The sequence below is a fragment of the Xyrauchen texanus genome, chromosome 21, assembly GCF_025860055.1.
Source record: "Xyrauchen texanus isolate HMW12.3.18 chromosome 21, RBS_HiC_50CHRs, whole genome shotgun sequence".
In the NCBI taxonomy this organism is placed as follows: domain Eukaryota; kingdom Metazoa; phylum Chordata; class Actinopteri; order Cypriniformes; family Catostomidae; genus Xyrauchen; species Xyrauchen texanus.
Window position 1 is genome coordinate 26,026,228 of NC_068296.1, and position 25,699 is coordinate 26,051,926.

Below are 25,699 nucleotides of genomic sequence, written 5' to 3' on the forward strand. Positions count from 1 at the left end.
GGCTAATTTATGCCGTTTTGAACGCAGGGTGAAAGTATTGCCATTGCAGTGTGTAAGCCTATCATAGGCTACAGTTAAATAAAAAGGAAAGAATGTATCCTTATTTTCGTATATAGCCTATATATTGCAGTCACCTTCTCGCCATGCCTTCAGCAATGATGATAGCTCAATCAATGTAAAATAAATTATTAAGCAGGTGCCAAAATCTGTGATTTCGGCCATTTTATTGTAAAGCTGATGTAAGATTTCCAAGCACGAGGTTACAACGGCGGTACACCCCAAAAAATCAGCTTGTGGGCGCTATTTTGGATTGTACCACTCAGTTACATTTACTAGGGGGAGTTCAATTTGAAATAAATGTTCCAACATACCGCTTTTAAAGAAAAAAGTCATGAAATATTGTCAGGTTATTTAAGCTATTTAAAACATTTATGTTAATAGCCCACAGAAGACCCGCCTAGTTCACTTCTTCAGGGAACTCAAAGCAGTTTCCCCGGTAATCTCGTCAGAGCATCTGCGCCTGCTGTCCACCACCGGCTACATCACTTTTGCATCAGACTGTGCCATTACTGTATGTTCAGACCATCGAAATCATATAAAGCGTTTTCAAGTCAAAAGAGCAATTCTACCAACATTATCTTATTTTCTCCTCTTCGTTCGTTATAAGGTAAGATTATTATTATTATTATTATGTTTTTCGTTAGTGATGCTTTAACATACAGTATGATGAGAGAAGGGCTGCGCATTAAGATTCAGTGTGTATGATGAAACCTCTCACATGGTAGACATAATCAATTTTGGCGGTGGGAGAATTTAAGTTCTTTACTAGCCTAATAATAATGGTGTTTCCTGTCATCGTAATTGGGGATTGTAGAATGAATGTTTCATTCCCCCCCGTAAAATAGTCTATTCTGAAATAAATTAGATAACGTGACACAGAATTTACAAACACATCATTTTCTTTTCTAAACATTTTGCTTAATTCTTGTCTGCATGTAGATTTATGGTCTTAGATTGTGTGTCCTTATTTTAATATGCTATTGCTATTCAAAGTGCTTGAATTCGATTTTTTAATGAGCGCATTTTAAGAGTCCAGGTTTCCAAGGTTTGGTAAATCCAATGGCAAAGTGGCAGGTTTTAATAGGAAGCCTATTAATAAATATATGGTATAAGGTGTTGCCCTAAAATAAATCGATTTATCACGAGCTGTGGCTAAGTGTATTGTACGCACACACATTAGGCTACGTAGTTTCGCGTCTTTTTTTGTCATTTGTACACTCATGGTTAAACCCTGAGCTTTTGCGTCTCAAAATATTGATTTTATAAGGTATTTAGCATTATTTTCTATTTTTACTGTGTATTGAGAACCAACCTGCTGTTCTGCCACGTGACTACAGAACGCGCGCTTGTCTGTTTGGGTACGTATGCAAATTCATTGACCTCGTGCTCTAAATAGGAGCTAAATTATTTAGGCGCGAAGTATGATCGTGTTCCGAACGTTCCAATGGGTTTCAAGTCACTTTTGCTGTTACAAAGAATAAGCTGCGATGCGAGTAATGGTTAGTCGTTGTGACTTGGCGTCGTGCAACTTTGTAGCCTATTTGCTGGAAGTTCTTCATTCCTGTTAAACTATACCGTTTGTAAATAAGAGTGATATAATATTATGTCGGATATGTATTTAGTTCAGCCAAACAATAATGCTACCAACTTTGTCATGATAATTAAAAAAATAATTAGTTAAACTTAAAAATAAGAAAACCTGCCTGTTTTACAAAATACATGCAAATAAGTGATGCATTGCATCATGTTAGGGGAATTACCTGAAAGTCTTGTTTCTGTTCTTTATTTTTGTATCTAATAGGAAGCCTATTCTGTCAAAATGAGAAGATAGGTATTTCAGCCAGCCACCCTTTCCTCTATTCACTAAATCCATCTTTTTGACCTACCTTTGTCAGTTTGGCCCTAACCTGCCCCTGCTGAAAAGGGTTAGTTTTAATATCTCCCAACCCATAGCTAAAAGACATTTTCAAATGCCCAAAAACAGCAAAGCCGTCAGGAGAGAAATTGACGATGATGATGTTACGGAATCTGTCAAAGATTTACTCTCCAATGAAGATACCTGCGAGGATTCTTTCAAGAAGAGCTCTCTGATGGTGGGAGGTGTTCCTCTGAATAAGGAGAGGGATGCTGAGGAGGGCTCAGAGGAGGAGGAGGAGAGGCCCGCTTGGGGTAGCAAGCTCCAGTACATCCTCGCCCAAGTGGGTTTCTCAGTGGGCCTGGGCAACGTCTGGAGGTTTCCCTATTTGTGCCAGAAAAATGGTGGCGGTAGGTTGAATTCAGTAATGAAAATGAATTCAAAATTAGCACAAGGTTCACAAGGGTAGATGATTAAAATGTATTCTGTATAAGTTCAGTGTATTGTCTGCTCTTGTCTGACAATCAGTGTAAATGCAATTTACTGTGTAAAAAATTAGGATATATGATTAGGCTAACTCTGAACTTAATTTTCTTTCAGTACACAATTGCATTGAATAGCAGTCCCTATTCTCTATAAGGAATTACAAATGTTTGCTAAATAAAATTCAGTATTCTTTTTTTATTCTTAAAATGTACATTAACTCATACAATTATATAATGTATATGAATGAAGACATTTTAGGAGTCTGTGGACCAAAAATTGGGTCTGAAAAAGTGAGTTGTAATTAGATAACAAAACTAAACTAACAAAACAACAGAATATTGCTGAGATTTTGTTTATATTGTAACAAACCTTGCTAAAACCCTATGAATGAAGTTGAGGAAACAGATGTTTTTATATTACTTAAAAGACAGAGGAACCTTATTTAAAGAACTGACATCTTTACTGCTTCTAAAGTCAGACATATGTCTGACACCTCATTTGCAAAGTTCTCATTATGCATTTCCTCTTCTTAGAAGTTTGATTATACAAAGCTTTTTAATGTCAAGAGAAAGCAGATTAGAGCTCCTTTTACTGGCCTCCCTGGGAGCAATGACATTCAGTAGGTATGATTGCTCAGGTCTCTGTCTTCAACTTATTTCATTTGCAGAAAGACACAGAGAGTGAATGTTTTCTGCACTATAGACAAAATAAAAATGGTGAGATATGGTTCATTTTGTATACACTGCTGCTATGTCTTGCAAGTCAACACATAGTAGGAAGCTGCTGTGTTTGTATACATATTTATTGCATCTGTATCAGAGAGAGTGTGCCAGTTTGTCGATCGGGCTGTCTGTACGAAAGGGTTTGAACCCAACACCACACCCCTGCTTGGTCATATATTCCAGGTTGTTATAAGTGAGTGTGGCCACCCTGCTGTGCAGATCTGTAATTAGATTAAACAGGCCACTCAGTATGTGTGTGGGCCATGCCTGTCTCTGTCTTTACCAGGGCAGCGCAACGACAAAAGTGCACCATCTGGGTGCCATCTAAATGACAGCATATTTTGTTCTCAAAGAAATACCCCTATGTCTGTCTGCTCCAATCTTCCAGATGTCATCTCACACATACCCTGTAGTTTTACTGTTACATGTTTGCAATTAATACACTAGTTTTGCCAACAGCATTTCACAGTGCCTTGGCCTGAACTATTATGAGCCTTAAACTAAATGCAAAAGCATCACTTTTGAAGAGACTCTATTTGTTAAGAAAATAAATTGGATACAAGACCTTATGACCCCTATTGTTGGCCACATCCAGGCTGTTAAAGACCTTAATGTTAAAGCATTGTAATCAGTTGCCCAGCTTGCCTTTTCGGTATATGAGTAAAATGAGACAGCCCGGGTTACGTAAAAGCCCCAGAAAATGGATAATGCCTATATAAAAAAAATGGAAATCATTGTCCCAGAATGGTTCATTCTTTTCCAAATAACATGACTAAATAATACCACAATATACTATCCCAAAGCCTTGACTGCTAAGTTGGCACTTTTTTAAGATCCTTTATATATTGAAATAGATCATACAGACCAAGATATTTTGAAATATACTGGAATATTAATCAATCTCCCCTCTTATTTCCCCAGACAGATTTTGTGCGTGCAGAACTCTGCAGATACTCTCAGTTCAATTTAACACATTTTACCATTTTTAAATCCCTTCAGCAGAATTGAGCAGATTTTCCTTCAAAATCAGCATAGAAAATGTGAAAAAATTAAAAAGGATTTAATCAGGACCTGCTAATTTCTTTGCTTGTATGGGTTGGGGGATAACTTTTTGAAAATTGGCATTTCAATTAAAGTGTTTGTTCACCCAAAAATGAAACTTCTTTCCACCCTCATGTCATTCCAGATGTGTATGAATTTTTTTTTTTTAGAATATTTCAGCTCTGTAGGTCCAGAACATGCAAGTGAATGGTGACCAAACCACATAAAGGCAACATAAAAGTAATGCATATGATTCCATTGGTTAAATCCATGTCTTTAGAAGCAATATAATAGAACGTTTAGAGAAACATATCAACATTTAAGTCTTTTTTTACAATAAATCTCCACTTTCACTTTCAGAGAGTGAAAGTGGACATGTATTGTTAAAAGGGATTGAAATGTTGCTTCTAAAGACATGACATACATTAAGCCACTGTAGTCTTATGGATTACTTTTATACCTTTCACTTGCATTGTATGGACATACAGAGCTGAAATATTCTTCTAAAAATCTTAGTTTGTGTTCTGCAGAAGAAACATAATGTCATAGGATGGGATGGGATAAAAGGGAGTAAATTATGAGATAATTGTCATTTTGGGTGAACTATTTCTCAGTGTCACTAAATATATGATGGTATAAATGATGTTCTCTAAAATAATTGTCATTGTCTATGAATCTCAGTATGTTTCTGTGTGTTAGAACACATGACTACAACATGGTTGAAGCCCCTGAGAGCTTAAGAGTACCACATGTACATTACTGTCAAAGCAACACTATTGTATGAAAGCTGTTCCCCATAAGGGACTGGGAAGGAATGTTCTATCCTCTGCCACTGGCAGTACTTGAACTGTTTGTAAATATCAGTCTCTTCCTCATTTGCCTCTTTGTAATGAAAGTGGACATTCAAGAAAGAGTAATATTCACAATCAGAACAGTTACCTCATTCTTTCATATCTTGCAGAATTAGTCAGGTAATTGGATACAAAAACAATATGCATGATAAACATGAGAAATAAATCCATTTGAACACAAAAAAAAAACAATTAGTTAAACAAGTTAGTTAAAAGGGATTTCAAATAAACAGTAACAAATGAACAGGATACATGAAAGTAACATGGATGGTTGATTGGTAGCAGAATCCATATAGTTTTAGGTTTAACACTTTTGGAAACACAAGGGTGACAAAGATGTTTTAAAACATCCAAATATTGTCCTTGAGTAATGATTGATTATTCTGGGTAATTACTTTAAATACATGAAATTGCATAAAATGTTATTATATTGACCACAAAACATATTTTGACATGTACTGTAAGCTGCACAAATTATTAACTTTAATCTCTGAGGATGTTTTAAAGATTTCCTGTTTCAGTGGCATACCCAAAATTAAATGCATAAAAAAACAAGTGTGTGGTATCATTGTAAAGAAAACTTCACATTAGATTATGATAAATGTGGAGACTCTCAGCCTAAGAAACTGCTAAAAATTCAAACAAAGAACTTGATCCATAGATTAACCTTTTTCCCCTTATTTTTATGATTTGACATTATATATCTCTGGCTGTAAATAAGGTAGCTAAAACAGCTTTTGTTTTGTTCCCAATAATGTCACTTGTAACAGAGTAAAATTTGTGTTGTAAGAACAAAGCAATAAAAATGTATAGCATTACAAAAATAATTTATCCTAGTGTCCAAAAATGTCTCCAAGTGTCCAAAAGCCTCTCCAAACAAACAAAACATAATTATTGTACATAAGAACTAATTACACATGCAAACACAACAATGAATAAAGGTTTGTATAGCATGCAGACTTGAATTTAGTAATGAGATTTCACATAACGAGTTTCATTCTGTGCCATTTGAGTCATCATCGAGTCGGTGGCGCCATCTCGTGGTGGCCATATATGATTAGAGTTATTGATCACATGAATCTCTTCCCAAATATGGAGGATTATCACCACTGGTTGGACCAATCTGAACCCAGTCTGATTGGTTTAGCATTCCATGATGCCACAGCATTTCTGATGACGTCATCTGATCCAGGAAAGCTAACATGTTTGTAGCCAAATGCCAGATAGCCAGATGTTGTGTGCACATTGTGCTTCATGTGGTTTATCTAATTATCTACGCATCCGTTTTGAGTGTTAGCTCGTTTCAAAGACAATCACCTCCTCTAAGTAATGTTATGTGATATTCTGTGATCTGTTTATTTTTTGTGAAGTTATAAGTGAAAACGTGGCAAATGAGCGACACATGTTCACATGAAACGTGTATATCAAAGGCGTACACCGATCAGACACAACATTAAACCACCTGCCTATTATTGTGTAGGTCCCCCTCGTGCCACCAAAACAGCACCGGTTATCTGAGTTTCCATAGACTTTGTCAGTTCGAACCAGTCTGGCCATTCTCTGTTGACCTCTCTCATCAACATGGCATTTCCATTCACAGAACCACCTCTCACTGGATGTTTTTTGTTTTTGGCACCATTCTGAGTAAATTCTAGAGACTGATGTGTGTGAAAATACCAGGAGATCAACAGTTACATTAAAAAAAACACCCATCTGGCACCAACAATCATGCCATGGTCCAAATCACTGAGATCAATTTTTTTCCACATTCTGATGGTGGATGTGAACATTAACTGAAGCTCCTGACACATATCTGCATTATTTTATGCACTGCACTGATGCCACACGATTGGCTGATTAGATAATCACATGGCATGATTGTTGGTGCCAGATGGGCTGGTTTGAGTATTTCTGTAACTGCTGATCTCCTGGGATTTTCACACGCAACAGTCTCTAGCATTTAGTCCATATTTTGAACATTATAGCTGTTTTTTTTTTTTTAATGTTAAGTCTTTTCTTTGTGAATTATTTTGCTCAAAGAGTACTTCTGCTATTTTTCTTTGAAGTAAATGTTACTATGTTTAATATGTTGTATATAATGCAATGACATTAATACATTTTTAAATCTGGCTAAAATGTCCAAATAATTTTTGGAGCCACTGTGTATACCATGATAATAATATATCTGAAGTACAACACTGTGGAGCCTGGAGCATTTGCATGTGTGGATAGTTACAATTCATGGTCCCTGAAAACATTATTTTCTTTGAAGGAGCATACCTGGTTCCCTACATCATTCTGCTGGTGGTCATAGGGATTCCCCTCTTCTTTCTGGAACTAGCCGCCGGACAGCGCATCCGTCGGGGCAGCATTGGGGTGTGGAACTACATTAGCCCACGCCTGGGTGGTATCGGCTTTGCCAGCTGTTTGGTAAATATCAGGCTGTGCTTTCATGCGGAGAGGCAACTAATTACGCTATTAAAAAACTTAGGTAGATGGAATTGATATCACAGCCTGTACCTATCCTAATATATGCAATCAGTGGACTTGACTGTATTCTTTCTTGTTGCAGGTGTGCTTTTTTGTTGCCCTCTACTATAACGTCATCATTGGCTGGAGTCTTTTCTATTTCTCGCAGTCCTTTCAGCAGCCTCTTCCTTGGCACGAGTGTCCCTTGGTCAAAAATAAAACCACAACATGTAAGACTTGTATTTAAAAGTATTTTAAATTACATATTTTGTTTTTTTGCATTGTGGCATTATTTTCATAAAAAAAGAGAAACACACCCCTACCACCAATCTAATTCTCATAACTGTAATGCACACAAAAATATGTTTAAATTCTAAAGTATATACATTTCACTCTATTATTTGTTGTACTCCATTTAATTATTCTGAATTAAATGTAAAAAATAATTGTATTAGAGTAAAATTTTAACTGTAATATTACATGAGAATTATCCATTTAGACATCTTCTGACATATCTTATAATAATGTACAATGTTTTAAGTTCACTTCTGCCTAAGAATTTTTTTTATATCAGGTAGATCTTTTAGTGTTCATGTTATTGTTTAGATGTTGTGCCAGAGTGTGAGAAAAGTTCTGCCACAACATTCTACTGGTATCGTGTGGCCTTGGACATTTCCGACTCCATCTCTGAGAGCGGAGGACTTAACTGGAAGATGACTTTGTGTCTACTCATTGCTTGGGCCATGGTGTGCCTTGCTATGATTAAGGGCATCCAATCTTCTGGAAAGGTAAGAAAACTGACATGGTTATTCATGTGAATGATTTACATCACTGTTGTGTTATACAGTATATAATCTCAAAGAATGGCTTATCCAGGAAAGTTTTATTTTGCCTAGTGATACCCAATAAGGCAATAACTACAAAAGGTATTTTGTTTTTGGTAAGTCACAGATTAAAAGACAGCCAAGGCCTCAAGGTTAATTTGATCTCAAGACAACAAACTGACATTTGGCTATTCTTTGAAGATACTATGTGTCATTGAGAACCATTGGTCTCTCTTGTGATCAACGCCTGTGTACAGTGTCCATATGGATTTGCTCAGATGTGGCACTCTGACGTCATTGTGTTTTGACCTTGTTCCCTTTAAACAGCTGTGGCAAACCCATTGACCCAACATCATTTTGAGCTCTACAAAACAATCGGGCACTTGTAAAACAGCTATTTTCAATTTATCTTTTGCAATTTTCCACAAGTAGGTGCTAACCATCCAGCTAATCCTTGACCCACTGCTTAAGTCAGAAGGCAGAAAAGGGAGGGTGCTTGTGGAAACTGTCATTACAGTACAGATTTAGAAATCACATATTAGTCATGGCCTTGATGATACCTGCGTGTTTTTGTTGTACATACATAATTATAATTATTATTATTATTATTATTATTATTATTTGTATTTTTATTTTCTCCTCAAATTGGAATCCCCAATTTCCTCATGTCTCCAAGTCCCCAAGGTGGCATAGTGACTCGCCTCAATATGGCTGGTGGAGGACGAATCTCAGTTGTTTTCTCTTCCGAGACGTTAATCCATGCATTTTATCACGTGGCTTGTTGACCGCATTACTGTGGAGAACTAGCACATGTGGAGGCTTCACGCTATTCTCCATGGCATCCAACACAACACACCATGTGCCTCACTGAGAGTGAAAACCACACATTATACATGAGGAGGTTACCCCATGTGATTCCACCCTCCCTAGCAACCGGGCCAATTTGGTTGCATGGTAGACCTAGCTGGAGTAACTCAGCATGCCCTGGATTCGAACTTGTGACTCCAGGGGTGGTAGTCAGCGTCTTTACTCGCTGAGCTACCCAGGCCCCCCGTTGTGCAGACATAATTAAGATTTTACAGTTTATTTTTTTATTTATTAATTATTTGTGCCACTGAAATCCATTACATGGGTATGATTGATTGCAGGTGATGTACTTCAGCTCTCTGTTCCCCTACGTGGTGCTTATTTGCTTCCTGGTTCGTGCTCTCCTTCTCAAGGGTTCTGTGGATGGTATTGTCCATATGTTTACCCCAAAGGTAAGATCCTAACAGATAGGAACAGTGTATGTGTTTGCAGGTGCAACCTTTTTCCCAACATCATCAACCCAAAGACACGTTACTACAATGATTAGATCAATTTACTCTACATGCTCTGGTTAATACAGCAGTAATTAGTCTAATTTATTCAAAGTTATGGTAATGATCCATTAGTAATTCCTATGTCTATCCCTCGACTCAGTCTAGTGGAAGCCAGAAAATGTATCTATGGAAACAATGATCCCAGCATGCATTTGTGCTTGTGACTCGGCACAAGTAAATTAACTCTTCACTCAGTGGAGACTGAAACACAGCAGTCTGTCTCACTTTGTCAGCTACTTTACATATACAGTCACTAAGCACTTTATTAGGAACACTCTGGTGCTAATAAAGTGCCCGACGTGATTTTCTGCCGTTGTTGCCCATCCGCCTCAAGATTCGACATGTTGTGCATTCTAAGATGCTATTCTGCTCACTACAATTTTACAGAACAGTTATCTGAGTTACAGTACCCTTTCAGTCAGCTCAAACCAGTCTGGCCATTCTGTTTCTGTCCACAGAACTGCTGCTTACTGAATATTTTTAGTTTTTAGCACCATTCGGAGTAAACTCTAGATGTTGTGTGTGAAAATCCCAGGAGATCAGCAGTTACAGAAATACTCAAACCAGCCCATCTGACACAAACAATAATGCCACAGTCCAAATCACTTAGATCAAATTTTTTCCCATTCTATGGTTGATGTGAACATTAACTGAAGCTCCTGACCAGTATCTGCATGATGAATAGCACTGCTGCCACACGATTGACTGATTAAATAATCTCATGAATAAGTACGAGTACAGGTTTTCCTAATAAAGTGCAATTAACAATATGCATGTGTAAAGATATGCCAACATTGTAGGAATATTTTGATGTACAACCTGAAATCATTGACATTGTGGGGACCAACCAAGGGTCCCAATGGGAAAAATATGTTAATAACATTTAAGGTTTTGGCCATGCTGATTAATTTGGCAACTTTGAAATGACATTAGCGTAACTTTCCCTTTTGACACCCGATGGATAATGCAGTTTCCATTTTCAAATATTTATGGGTGAATTTTGATAAATATTGTGTCAGAAAAATCTGTGTATTATCAGTGCACATCTGTATAAACCTACTTACTGTATATATTTGACATATTGCCCATTACCCACCCCACACTGTAGTTACGGTTTCGCCATTGAGAAATCCATAACAGCTGGCTGGTAACTGAAAAATTGGTTGTCCAAACCCCACAAGGGGGGATCCATGTACTTTCACTATTCTACCTAAAGACACTTAAAGGGATAGTTAACCCCAAAATGTAAATACTCTAATAATTTACTCACCCTCATGTCATCCCAGATATGTGTGACGTTATTTCTTCTAATGAACGCAGACAACGATTTTTAGAAGAATTTCTCAGCTCAATACATTGCAAGTGAATGGTGGCCAGAACTTTAAAGCTCCAAAAATCACATAAAGGCAATGTCTTCAGAAATTAAATCAATGTTTCAGAAGCTATATGAAATGTCCTTTTTGACCATATATCTCTACTTACACTTTGAAAATGTGAAATAATGGAAGGACCAACAGAGCTGAAATATTCTTCTAAAAATCTCTGCTCGTTTTCTGCAGAAGAAAGAAAGTCATACACATCTGGGATGGCATGATGGTGAGTAAATGATGAGAAAATCTTAATTTTGGATGAACTATTCCTTGTCCTACTTGAAACAGCTTGATAGCTTGTAGAAAAAAGGAATGTCACTGTGTCCCACCATGTGACAAAAAATTTACTATTTTCTCACAGCTGGAAATCATGTTGGAGTCGAAAGTGTGGCGTGAAGCTGCAACGCAGGTCTTTTTTGCCCTGGGTCTTGGTTTTGGTGGTGTGATCGCCTTCTCCAGCTACAACAAGCGAGACAACAACTGCCACTTTGATGCTGTGCTGGTCTCCTTCATTAACTTCTTTACCTCTGTGCTGGCCACTCTGGTCGTGTTTGCTGTACTAGGCTTCAAAGCCAACATCATGATCGCCAAGTGTGTGGAAACGTAAGTTCAAAGTGAACTAAGCACAAAAGGATTAAGACTGTTAGTTTGTTTTCTGACATTTTTAAAGGGTTAGTTCACCTAAAAATGTTCTAATGGTTCTGTGTCATTCATTCACTCATAATTTTCAAAACCTGAAACACAAGAGGAGAACTTATGGAGCATGTTGACACTGCATTTTCCCATATAATGAAAGTGAATAATGACTGAGGCTGTCAGTCTCTAACATTCTGCCTAATATATCTTTTGTGTTCTTTTTTGGGTAAACTCTTTAAATATTAATGCCCAGTTTATCCAGTCTATTTATGAGACAGTTTGGTGGCATAGTTTCCACTTTAACATATTTAAATCCATTTTGCCACCCCAAAAATTTAGAGAGAGAAAAAAAGTCAGCAGACTCCATCTGATCCTGGGCATCACCCACTGGCCTGTATGTTGACAGTTCTTGTTTTGATGTATCTTAGAAACACGAAGAAGATCATTGATTTACTTGGCAAAGAGATCAATCCCAGTTTGATCCCACACCACATTAACTTCAGTCATGTTAGCAATGAGGACTACCAGAAAATGACTGACATCATCCGGGATGTGGTGGAAAATGATTACCCACGCCTAGGCTTAGAAAACTGTGACATCAAAGAGGAGCTGAACAAGGTAAGATGGAGCTTAAGTCAACTGATACATTGAGTGACAACTGATATACACAAGCTTTCCATTGGAATGTAACCCTACAGGATACAATCTCGCTCTAATCATGTTTTGAAAGGTAGAACAACACAAGCGAGTCCTCATTAAGCCTTTGTAAAAAAAAAAAAAAAAAACTATTCCCATATCATTCAGGAATACATATATAGCATTTTCCCACTGCACGTTATGGTTTGACTCTACTCGCTTTACTTTTCTGAACTTGCTTTCCACTGCTGTTTAGTGCCATCTCAATGTGGTAGCGCCGCCTCTACTGCCGTGACATCATCTTAAATGTGACACAAAACAATAAGCAATAACACGACCGCTAGCTGTTAGCTACTAGCTTATTGTGCTGCATAAAGCAGTTGTTTCATGGTGATTTTACAAGTGTAACAGTTCAATTGGCCTGGTTGTTTTAGAAGCAAGCTTTCCAGTAGCTGGTCAACTAAATAAATTGAAGCTTTCAAGCAGAGTATAGAGTTAACGTACCATCCTCCATCATGGGGGCACTCTCCCTCCCATTGCTCACAGACTTGATTGCGTCCATTTGGTCGAACCACTTCCACTTTTCCTTGATGGTTCTGTAGACAAATTTGTTTTACTTTTCCATAAATTGTTGGTAGGTCCGGTGGTAGCCGTGTGCGGCCAACAGATGAGACACTTCCTGAAAGACATTTTTGTTTAGTTCGTCGCTAACTAGAGGAATGTCTGCACCTCGTTTATTGACCACGTTTATAATTTGTTCAGTTGCGTGAACAAATTATACTGCTATACTGTAGCTAACTTTAAAACAAGCGGGTTGATGTCCCATGTCCAGTGACGCTAGTAGTGACGATTCTCTCTGACCAATCAGTGATCTGCAGGGTTTGACCTCACATTTAGTATCGGCTCGGCTCAGTTGGAACCTCGACCGAGGTGGTACTAAAGAAAGTACCAGGTACCATCCACAGTGGAAAACCCCAGAAAGCGAGCAGAGTGAGTCCAGTCGTACCGTGCAGTGGAAAATCCCCATTAGTCTTTTTATTCAGAGTTCCCACGATTATGGAAAACCTGGAAATACAAGGGGGTAAAAAGTGTTTTCCAGGCCCAGAAAAGTGTTGGAAATCAATCAAATCTTAAAAGTCATGGAAATTTCTATAGCTAATACTTTTTTGTAATTAAACTCTGCTCTCAAATATTTCATTGGCTAGAAAGAGTAAAACTTGCATGCAATCCGTGACATGTGACATCAGTGATTTGCCAGTGAAACATTATTTTGAGTTGGTTATTTTCAATGAATATTTTGAACCGATTCACAAATGAGTCATTAGCTGTCTGAATTTGAATGCTTTTTGAAAATCAATTTCCAGATATTTCAAACAGGGCTAGACTGGTAATCTGGCATACCTGTTATTTTTCCGGTGGGCAGACGCACTTTGGGGCAGATCAGGGGCGGACTGGCCATCGGGAGAACCGAGCAGGCCAGTGGGTCGTCCGCAAAATGTGCCGAATGGGCCGCGATAAGCAAAAATGAGCCGACGCGTTATGCAAAATGGCGTCGCGATATGCATAAAAGGACAGCGAACACACCCCCACCCCCCGCTCAACAGTTGGGCCAGTTGCCATGTACAATCCCCGGCCGATTTCCTTTGCCAGTCCAGGCCTGATCACAAATGAAGTCACAGAAAAGTCTAAAGTGTGGGAAACCTGATTAGTGTTGCCTCCTAATTACTTTAATGCTAGTTATTACTTTTCTATGTGATCAGACTTATGATTTTTGCCAGTCAGAGGATAAAACAGACAACAGAATCCCATTGACTTACACTGAAGTAGGGACTTGAGCCAGAATCAAAGAGACTTTGGTATGGGCTCTTTTGACTTGGGGTAACCACTAGTACTAATACCCTAGTAACCATCAGTTATGTAACAGAATTAACAGATATATGTACAGCAGTCCTACTGGCAGTGATCTAATGTTATTTTAAAATGTAAACATCAACACTAGACTTAATGGAATATTCCGGGTTCAATACAAGTTGAGCTCTATGAACACCATTTGTGGCATAATGTTAATAACCATAAAATATTAATTCGTCTCAACCCTCCTTTTCTTAAAAAAAAAAAAAAAAAAGCAAAAATCTGGGTTGAAGTGATGCACTTACAATGGAAGTGAATGAGGCCAATGAGGCCGTAACGTCAAAATACTCATTGTAGCCTCAAGATGTAAACAATATGCATGTTAACATGGTTTTAGTGTAATAAAATGGCTTACAAACCGTTTCTGTGTAAAGTTATGTGCAATATTACAACTTTGTACAACACCGTAAACCCATAAAACAACCATAAAAACAATGATTTAAATAACTTTACATCTCAAATAGTACACAAGTTTTAACAGAGGAATTAATGTAAGAGCTTTTATAAAATTATAAGTTTTACATTTCTGCCTTAAAACCCTCTGAATATTGGCAACATGAACTTCTATTGCAAATGCCACACTCTAACCACAATTTTTGCTTTTTTTAAAGAAAAGGAGGGACGAGTTGAAATTACTTTTTGTGGTTACCAAAATTATGCCACAAATGCTGTCGTTAGAGCTTAACTTAAAGGAGTATTCCGGGTTCAATCAAGTTATCACATGAAGCACCACATTTTCTGGTCTCTAAATATCACTTGGGTTCTTTCGTCAGTGAAATTTAATGGGATTTTTTTGCCCGTTTTATCATCCACCAGGTGAAAATCATCAGTCTTATTCCTTAGGAAAGTAATGGTACACCTCTCCTCAACAAGCCACAAGATTTAAGATGTAATTTATGTCCGTAGCGCAAACAGTGCAGGTTGTATTATGCGCCAACGTCTAATGTTTAGGGTTAGGGGTTTATTCAGATCTGTATGAAAAAAGAGTGCAAGAAGTGTCTTAAACATGGGGCAGTTCATATTGCTGCAGATCACATGCTGTGTCTTTGTATTTATACTTCTAAATGCATACCAGAAGGTTGAGACACTTTGAATCTTTCAGCATCTCTCTCTGTTTTCTCTCACAGGAAGTGCAAGGTACAGGTTTGGCCTTCATCGCCTTCACTGAAGCTATGACCCATTTCCCAGCCTCACCTTTTTGGTCCGTCATGTTCTTCCTCATGTTGGTCAACCTGGGGCTGGGCAGCATGTTCGGCACTATCCAGGGCATACTAACACCCATTGTGGACACCTTCAAAGTGCGCAAGGAATACCTCACAGGTATGTAAGCAAAAGCCAAATACAGATAACTGCAAAAATGATGGAATTGCATTTGTTTTTTGGTTGTCAATATTTTAGAAAATCAAATACAATAGGAAAGGGACCATCGAACCTATGCCGGTGCTGTTATTTCTTTCCAAAAAAAAATGTATTGTATGTGGCAGTGTTAAGTTGCTTAATGTTGCTGTAAGCAATTTTAGACAATGGAAATTCCACCAGACTAGCCGTTGAATTAGCCACACCCCCTCTTTCCATAACCCACCATTTTGAAAGACATGCACACACACAAACAGACTAAAGGCCATTGTCTTGCAGCAGATTCAGAACATTTCACCATCTGACAATGAGAGTTACATGGGAGCAGGACAGCGAGCCTGCGGCACTTTTATGAGCATATCTGTGCTTCCCTATGAACCGAATGATTGACAGGCAGAAAGTCTTCTGTTTTTCTGTACAAACTATTTGACCATGGCCTGCGGACATCTTGTCCCCCGCTGTTTACTGAGTCTAGGGCTGTTACAGTGATAGGTGTGATATTTCATGCCACATATTTCAGTGATATCTGATGTAATAGAAGTGTTTTCTGCATGTAAATCCATTTTTGTTTTAAATCACTTACAGCACCTTTACGTTACAGAACAAGGACAACTTCTAAAACAAGGGCGAAAGTTAAGAGATAGTTCACCCAAAAAAGAAAATTCTCTCATCATTGACCCACCCTCATGCCATCCCAGATGTGTTTGGCTTTCTATCTTCTGTTGAACACAAACAAAGTTTTTAGAAAAACGTCTCAGCTCTGTAGTTCCATACAATGCAAGTGTATGGAGGCCAGAACTTTGGAGCTCCAAAAAGCACACAAAGGCAGCATAAAAGTAATCAATACGACTCCAGTGGTTAAATCCATATCTTCAGAAGATATATGATAGGTATGGGTGAGAATAGATCAATATTAAAGTCATTTTTTACGATAAATCTCCACTTTAACATTAGTCTTCTTTTGCTGATTTGCATTCTTTGTGCACATCGCCACCTACTGTGCAGGGAGGAGAATTTATAGTAAAAAAGGACTTAAATATTCATCTGTTTCTCATCAACATCTATCATACTGCTTTGAAAATATGAATTTAACCACTGGAGTCTTTGCTTTTATTCTGCCTGTATGTGCTTGTTGGACCTTCAATGTTCTGGCCACAATTCACTTGAATTTTGAGGACCTACAGAGCTGAAATATTCTTCTAAAAATCTCTGTTTGTGTTCAGAAGAAAAAAGAAAGTCATGCATGTCTGGGATGGCATGAGGGTGAGTAAATGATTTGAGAATTACATTTTTGGAGTGAACTATCCCTGTAATGAATGTATTGTCATGGATTTCTTGATAACCTTATATACCAGTCCAGATATTTTAATCACTAGGCTAAACAATCAGGGTTTACATTACTCAGAGAATGCTGTAATGATAACATTTTGATGTGCAGTTCACCTGTTAGTTTAGAGTATTACGCAAGCTCACCCATTCTTTCTCTGCTGTCTTTACAGTTGGTTGCTGTGTACTTGCCTTCAGTATTGGTTTAATCTTTGTCCAGCGATCTGGGAACTACTTTGTGGCTATGTTTGATGACTATTCTGCCACTCTTCCTCTCCTCATCGTGGTTCTTCTGGAGAACATTGCTGTGGCCTGGGTGTATGGCACTGAGAAGTATGTTACAAAGATCAAAGATTTTAAACAAAGGGATTCAGCTGGAGAGTCTATTAGAGAGCCTAGTCTAGCCCCCTTTAGTGGCTTGAGCTTGATATTGCATCTGTGGATGTTTTTACATTTTACATTTAAGGAAATAAACAAATATTTTTCTTTGACTCATAAGGCATAGGTGTCTAAGTGCATAATGGAACAAATGTAAAAAAAAAAATGTCATCCCTAAATAACATTATTTGAAAACTCTATTTCCTACATTTGTAATAATAAGCACTGCTATTTTTAACAAAATGACAGCTATAATTGAACATTATGCACAATTTTGGAAATATTTTGTAAAGTAGTCCATAAGCTGTAAGCAAACTCTGATCTAATTTGGCCTGATGAGAATGTCTATGGTCATTCAGGTTCTTTGAGGATTTGAAGGACATGCTGGGTTTCACTCCATACCGCTTCTATTACTATATGTGGAAGTTTGTGACACCCATTCTGCTTCTGGGCCTTCTGGTTGCAAGTATCATTCAGCTGGTACTGTCGCCTCCTAGCTACAGTGCATGGAACCAGCAACTGGTAAGTACTCTTGATTAAAGGCCTTTGTCAACAACTAAATCATAGCAATGAATTCAAAGTGTTAATATTTGAGGTTCCCTGAAAGGTAAAACTGAATTACGGTAGTGTTTTAACTATCAAATTATTAATCAATTTTGACACTTAATATGCATTTTAAAAGCCTTAATACTCAAGATTTGAGATCTGAAATTTTTTTGGAACTCAGATTGTTGTAACAGTAGGATTAATAAAAAAATTAAATAGGATTGGTTTGGTTTGGTTTTCAGTCTTTTGATTCGCTAAACGGAAGTGAATGGGGGCCAAACTGTAATGTCAAAAGTATAGCCACAAACATAAACAATATGCATTTAACATGATTTTAGTGTATTAAAATCACTAACCTTTTCTGTGTAAAGTTAAACAACTTTTTGAAGTTTTACAACTTCGTTGCCATGACGATGTAATGTCAACAAACCCTAAAATGACAATTTAAACAACTTTACAGCTCAATCTAAGTGCTTTTATATATATTTGTTCACATTCACATTTTTGCTTTTTAAAAAAAAGGAGGGACGAGTCAGTATGATAATGTCATTGTAATATTTGCTTAATTGAGATTGGTCTTGTTTTACACATATTTGCATATATTTAAACTTTTAAAGCAGCCTTACTGTATACTGCACAATGACAGTGTTGTTATTGTGTGCAGCTGATGCATGCTGAGGGTCATGACAATGGCAAAGTAGCTCTGTTAATTTAATTAACCCAGAACCAAATTTTAACACCTAAAACTTTAAAACTATTCTTTTGCTGTCTTGCAAGCACCGTTTTTTCATATACATATATGAAATTCCATATACATTTCCACATACAACAGGATATTGACCAAAAAAGGCCAGGTCTGTCATAGGGCCTTGTGATGCACAGATTTACCACAGGATTAAAGTGGAATTATTCCTTTGCCAGAATAATCCAATTGCTTTGTCTGTTCTTAGGCTCAAGGACAATCTCTCAGCTACCCGCCCTGGGGCCTGGCGGTCTGCATCTCACTTGTAGTCATAGCCATTCTCCCTGTGCCTGTTGTCTTCATTCTGCGCTGTCTGAACATAATTGATGAGAATGCAGGTGGCCTGTCCACAATCTCCTATAAGAAGGGTTGCATTATCAAAGACACCACTAGTAGGACCAGAGAAGAGGATGAAGACGATGATGCCAGTCTTCTCCAGGCAAAGACACCCAGTGAAGCTCCTTCACCCATGCCGGCCAACTACCGCAAGAAGAGCGGCCCTCCATTGGGCAAAGACATCACCCTCAATGGTAGCTGTGGCACTGGATATGTAATGCCGAATATTACAGACATTCCAGATATGCCTGAATCTGATTTGTGAGGAACTGTAAACTGTAAACTGTCTAGTTTCATGTGTACTGTAAGGACCAGTTCCATTTCATGTGTACTGTAAAGGCTGAGAACACAACCCTGTGTAATATTTACCATTTCATCACCTTTACTATGAGCCATACTGGTCAAATTCTAAATTCCGTTTTTGTACCTTTGAAGTTCACTGCGGAAAGTGGCTGCTTCTCGTAGGGTCATTCCAAACAAAAGTGAGCAACTGTATGCCTTCATGTGAGTGAAGTGTACATGTTCATAATTAATTATAAAATGTTAGTGTTATGGTCAGGTTTAGGAAAAATAGGTCATTTATGTAAGGTATTTCCTGGGATATTAAAACCCTCAGTTGCTCTCATGCACCCGGGGACTATATATTTTCGTGTATTCTTATTTTCATATTGTCAGTATTTTCTTTTATGTTTAATGCTATGCTATCAGGGTATTATTGAATTTCAAAATAAAGTGGAGTAGGTAGGGCATAGTTATGCTCACTTTTGAATGGAATACACCCATCTGTTGCCTCCTGCAGTGTCCCATAAATCAACATGTCAGTCATCTCCTTAACCAATCTTAATCAAACTCCCTCTCCTGTATGTCTAATAATCTCATTACCGCCCATTTTTAACCTTCAGTTCGAACAAATCTCTTTCACCCACCCTGTCCAGAAAAAGGTATGAATATTTCAAATTGTATTATGTATGTCTGTAGCTAGCACTGATTAACCCCATATCCCTCTACAACCCCGAACACATTTACCCAATTGTTACATGCACGTATCAACCTTGGTTTGTCTGTAGGGGTCTGTAGACCCCTGGGATATGCTCTACTGTAGAATGGCTTGGCCTATTTGTACAAAAAGATTGTTGCAAGTCTGAGCAGTTACTATTCACCCAAACCGAGATTAGAAGTATATTAGCAGCTTTGGAAAAGTTTAAAATGAATGCATAAAATTTCAAAAACATGCAGTACATTTCTTTTGGATGTAATTAAATCATTGTGCATCAGCGTATGTATTGCATTTAAAACAACCCTACTGTAACTCATCGTTCTTCAACTGTGTGCCTAATTAATTCTCAAATATTAATACAAGGTGAATGTTGTAAATTTAAGATATCCTGTAAATACATCATGAATAATTGGAATATAGTTTGGATAACAGATCATGTTGATTTTGGTAAGAAGTGCTTAATCCAGAATGCTAACTTTTTTGTTTGTATGTTTGCTGATGTGCTATCAATGTAAGGGGCTGTATACTCTGCACACTTCCTGTAAATATTTTTTCATGAATTTGCTCAACAACGCAGTATTTCCTTTCTCAGTATTGAGATTAAAAGAAAGGATTCAAACACGCTTTTGCTTTGTTACTTCCTTGAACTAAAATGGCCTATAAATGAAATGAATAAAAATGTAAGACATTCTAACACACAATTCTGACTGGATGTGCAGCATTCAAAGCCATTGTAAAATTACAATAAACACATCTGGCATCACACATTATGAATTAATGCGTATATTCTGTTAAATAATTAGCTGTCGGCATATCCTTACCCCCAAAAAAAGGTATTCAAGTCTGCATTACAGTGAATTTAACATGTGTCCCTTTCCTGTAAAATATATCACTGTACTGCACAGCCTCTTATGGCTTATTTCTTTAATATAATGTCTACTTAATCAGTTTATGGTTTCCATCAATATGCCAAAGGAGTAGGGACTGAATACACCCTTCTGTGAATCAAATGAAGGTGCAGTCCACGAAGCAGGGTGCCTATTGGATCCACAGCCTTCAGAGTTTCTCGAACTCAAGATCGATTCTATATAAGAGGGGTTAGAACAACAACTTTCTATTAGCATCAACACTACATATTTGTATTCTACTGCCATCTTTATACCTTCCATTCAATATGAACTAAGATCTGCTTAAGCTGAATAGTAACCAAATTTTATACCACTGTGCAACTTGACATGTTAGACACAACTAAAACCAAAAATATCTCAGGAACAGTGACGTTTAGTTCAATGAGGTATTCCAGCTGATCTATTGCAATGCTAAAGGAAGACCGTCCCTTCTCGCCAGTTTGTTTGTGAACTGGAGCTATAAAAACATGAAATGTTGCATCCCCTGACCAGCTGATGTGCCTCTTTAACTTTTCTAACACATGGTCAAGTTTCCAAATGCTAAACGGTCAGCACATTTTACAAGTAGACATATCCTATTCTCTATCTGGTACAACACACAATCAAAATCACCTGAACCAGGGCATTAAAGTTTCTGTCCTAAAAAACGGAGGAAATCTGCAGTCTAAGCTACACCATCTTGAGAGAGCTCAACCCTAACGGGGAAAGATGAAAAAGCAAACTATATATATATATGGCCAATGAATAGCAAGTGCTCTAAACAGAGAGGACTTGTGAAGAAAGAGACGTTACGTCTAGGTTGTAAAATGTGTTTTGCGAGGACCATCCTGCTGCAAAACATATGTCTTGTAAGGACACACCATTTGTCCATACTCATGAGGAAGCCATGCCTCTAGTTGAGTGCGCTTTAACACCAATTTGACAAGTCTGACCCTGCGATTCGTAAGCCAGGGTATTTGCATCGACAATCCAGTGAGAAAGTCTTTGCTTGGAGATGGACATTCCTTTTGTGCATCCTCCATAGCATATAAAGAGCTGATCAGACAGTCTAAACGGGCAAGTATGCTCAATGTATGTAAGTAGTGCCCGCACAGATCATAACAAAGGCAATGATTGTTCCTCTTGAAAGACCAGAGCCAAACTCTAGACATGAATTGTCAACTGATAATGCATGTAGGTCACCTACCTGTTTTACTGAGGCCAGAGCCAGCAGTAGTGTGGTCTTAGTAGAGAGCATACGCAAATCAACAGAGTCCAAAGGCTCGAAGGGGGGGCCCTGCGAGAGCTTTAAGGACTAAAGTTAAGTCCCAAGTCGGGACTGTAGCCTGCCGAGGTGGGTTTAATCGTCTTGCTCCTTTTAGGAACTTTATGATTAAATCAAGCTTGCCTATAGAGGCGCCAGTTTTATGTGTGTGATACGCAGATATAGTTTCCACATACACTTTGAGCGTTGATGGGGTGAGTCCTGCGTCTAATCGCTCTTGAAGAAATATTACAATTTCATGTATGGGGCAGTTTACTGGGTCCTTGCTGTGTGAGATACCAATCAGTGAACATATTCCATTTTAGTGCATAGAGGCATCTACTGGATGGTGCTCTGGCTTGTAAAATGGTGTTCATGACTGAACGCATCAGTTCTGGTGCGTGTTGTGCGCTCCGTTCAGGGGACACACGTGGAGGTTCTACAGCTGGGGAATGCAGTTTGTGCCTTGTGCCTGAGAGAGGAGATCCCTCCTCAGTGGTATTTCCCATGGTGAGCTGTACAGCATCTCCATCATTTCCAGAAACCATGGCTGGTTGGCCATTTCAGCGGATTTTGCAAATGGCAGAGTGGATCATGCATAGCGGAGTAAACGCATATTTGTTTTTCACTGGCTATTTGTGTGCCATTACATCCATTCCCAGCGGGGCTTGGGACTTCGAATAACAGAGGGGACAGTGGGCATTCTCCACTGAGGCAGATTTCTGCTTTGCAGAATATTTCCTAAATTCTCAGTATAGTTTGAAGATGAAGTCTCCATTCGCCTGGTATCAGCCCTTAGCTTACCATAATTCAGGCAGCCTGGGACATATGTCACTCTCAGGTAGAGATGATGCTTGCTCAATAGGAGGGAGTGATGCATTATTCTTGACAGTGGCAATGAATGAATTCTGCCTTGGTTGTTTATATATGACACAACTGTCATGTTGACTGAGCAAACCAGGACATAACAGCTCACTATTTCTGACTGAATTACAGCCAATAGCTCTAAGTGGTTGATGTGTCACGACCCTCCTCGCACATGTCCAGGTGTCAAAAGTTGGACGTCCATTGCTCACCGCCCCCCAACCTGTGTTGGAAGCATCCGTGGTCACCACTTTCTCTCTAACAACTTGGGACTTAAAGTACCAGAGGGGACAGTGGGTATTCTCCACTGAGGCAAATAGATGGATTTCTACTTTGACAGATATTTCCAAAATCCTCTATACAGTTTGAGGGTGAAGTCTCCTGAATTCTGCCTTGGCGGTTTATATATGCCACAACTGTCATGTTGTCTGAGCTAACCAGGACATGACAGTTTGATATTTCTGACTGAAAAGCCTTAGAAATACAGCCGATGGCTTTAGGCACTGCGTGACACTTGCCCCAGCATGACACCTTGCTGGTAAAATGCAGGAGGAGCTGTCCGTGGTGCTTAACAGCGGCTAGATATAGTGATGCGCATGCTTCATTGGCGCTAAGCACGTCACGGCACACGGCACTTCAGCCAGCACTGAAGAGGTCTCATGTGTAAGAGACGTAATGGAATGACAGCGGATACTGCCGCCACAAATCCCAATGCTTTCTGAAACAAGTTTCAGTGGAAATGTTCTCCCCAGATTGAACTGACATGGACACAAAAATGGCTGAAGAGTAAATCTCTATGCTTGCATAACATAGCCTCTGATTGCAGCAGTAACATCCAATTGTCGAGGTTGTTCAAGATGCGCATGCCGCTCAGTCTCAGAGGGACAAGAACCGCATCAATGCACTTTGTGAATGTACAAGGCGTCAAAGAGAGTTTTGTCTCTTGCTTTTGGTAAAAAAAAAAAAAAAAACTACAAAAAGAAAAAATGAATAAAGCTCTGATAAAGCGTTTCAATGAAAAATGTGGTTGTTTTTTTGGTGGTCAATGAAACAATTTAAGAAAAGGTGAGGGGGTATAATCAGTTTATATTAGGTTTTCTATTAGCCAATTTCTGCTTATGAATGTGATATTTCCCATAAATCATAAAGATATTATGTTTGTAGTATTAAGGTCAGCATTTGAACCAACAGATGAACGAAAAGTGATGTCACACATCTGGCAATTGCGCATCCTGACAAGTAATTTTTACTGATAAATGATTGAGCAGCATTAATAAACAGTGGAGTATTTCACAATGTAATACATCATAGTAATGTAAATAAAATGCACTATTAGGGTGATACATTTAGTTTATAGTGCAGAAGTAAAAGTAGGTCCTTTGAAGAACATACAAAATGTTTTACTTTATTATAATTATAGTATATTTTTCAATATTCTAGTATGTTTCTTATATATCAAAATACTTATATGAGTTTCCTGGCCTTTGTGTGACCCAGGAGAGAGCATATGAGGTTACTAAAAGTGTTGATGCTGCAGAGGCCACAAAGAGCACCCAGCTGTAACAAAATAATGAGACTAAGGACCTTGAAGATAGACTAAAGCCAAGTTTCTACCAGTAAAAAGATATCAAAAGGCTCTGTGAGATAATGGTGGCAAATAGTATCCATTGGTTACAAAAATAACAAAGGGGCACAGAAATGAGGTAATGCCAGATAACAAACTGTATAGAAGAGGAGGTTTTGGACTAAGACAGTCAGAACGGACAGCTGGCCGGTCTCATGTTTGTTGGTGTTCAATAAACTACAACTTTGGCATCTGGAACTCAAGACTCTGAGAGTTTTCTTACAACTTAGAGAGATTCATCGTGATATTCCACGACATATCTTTGGCGCCCAACTCATGGGGCCGGCATTGAGGTCAAGGGGGTAGAGGTCGCTGGTGGGACGGCTTGCACGAATCGCACAGAAACACCGGCGCCAGAAACTGAGGTAAGCATCTTTGCTTAAGGTGTTTTTGTGTGATCTGTGGTAGCGAGTCCCAGTAAGTGACTTCCCTAAGACTTTTGCCGGTCCGGACATAGAATAATTCGAACTAATTGGCTAAAATAGAGACGAGTTCCAGATTTCAAAAACTTGGGGTGGGATTATTTAAGGAATGTTATTTAAAGAGTCGAGAAGCGACTGAGTGTTATTTAAGAAGTCGAGAAGCGACTGAGTGTTATTTAAAGAGTCGAGAAGCGACTGAACGTTATTTAAAAAGTCGAGAAGCGACTGAAGGTTATTTAAAAAGTCGAGAAGCGACTAAAATATATTTAAAGAGTCGAGAAGCGACTAAAGAGAGTTGAGAAGCAACTCTAGGCCTGGAGGTGAGTCAAGAAGCGACCATGCGTGAAAATTCCCGGTTAGGTGCATTTATTCGAGGTTTGGCCAAGAAGTGGCAGAGAAAATCCTGTACAGGTGAAAATCCTAACTCGGGTGGTTGAAATTCGCGTAAAATTCCTCCAGGTGTTAGATTTAGTTATTTATTGAAGTGTTTGACGGAACCCGGACTGTGTAGAAAACGGGGAAATGTTGAACTATGTGCATGTTTGAGATAATGAATAATGTGCATGACTAACTATGTTGTTGGTGCATGTGTGCTTATGGTACTAAATGCGCTGTTTTTGTGTTTATTCAAATGCATGATTGCAGTGTTGATGATGTATTGTGTGCAGAGGCAGAATAATACAGAGAATCAGGTGCACAAAGGAAATGCTAAATGAGAGCAAAAGTGGAAAATGA

General features: G+C 38.4%; 1 protein-coding gene across 1 annotated transcript; it reads left to right on the plus strand.

The window, feature by feature from the left end:
- The first annotated feature begins 356 nt into the window (after nt 1–356).
- Nucleotides 357–20,520, plus strand: LOC127661397 (sodium-dependent neutral amino acid transporter B(0)AT2-like). The gene is made up of 12 exons (XM_052152063.1): nt 357–667; nt 1,862–2,325; nt 7,288–7,445; nt 7,588–7,714; nt 8,091–8,272; nt 9,457–9,567; nt 11,401–11,642; nt 12,104–12,293; nt 15,350–15,542; nt 17,078–17,237; nt 17,642–17,804; nt 18,779–20,520. The coding sequence occupies exons 2-12, from the start codon at nt 2,031–2,033 to the stop codon at nt 19,169–19,171; spliced, it is 2,214 nt and encodes a 737-aa protein (XP_052008023.1). The 5' UTR covers nt 357–667; nt 1,862–2,030; the 3' UTR covers nt 19,172–20,520.
- The last annotated feature ends 5,179 nt before the right edge of the window (nt 20,521–25,699 follow it).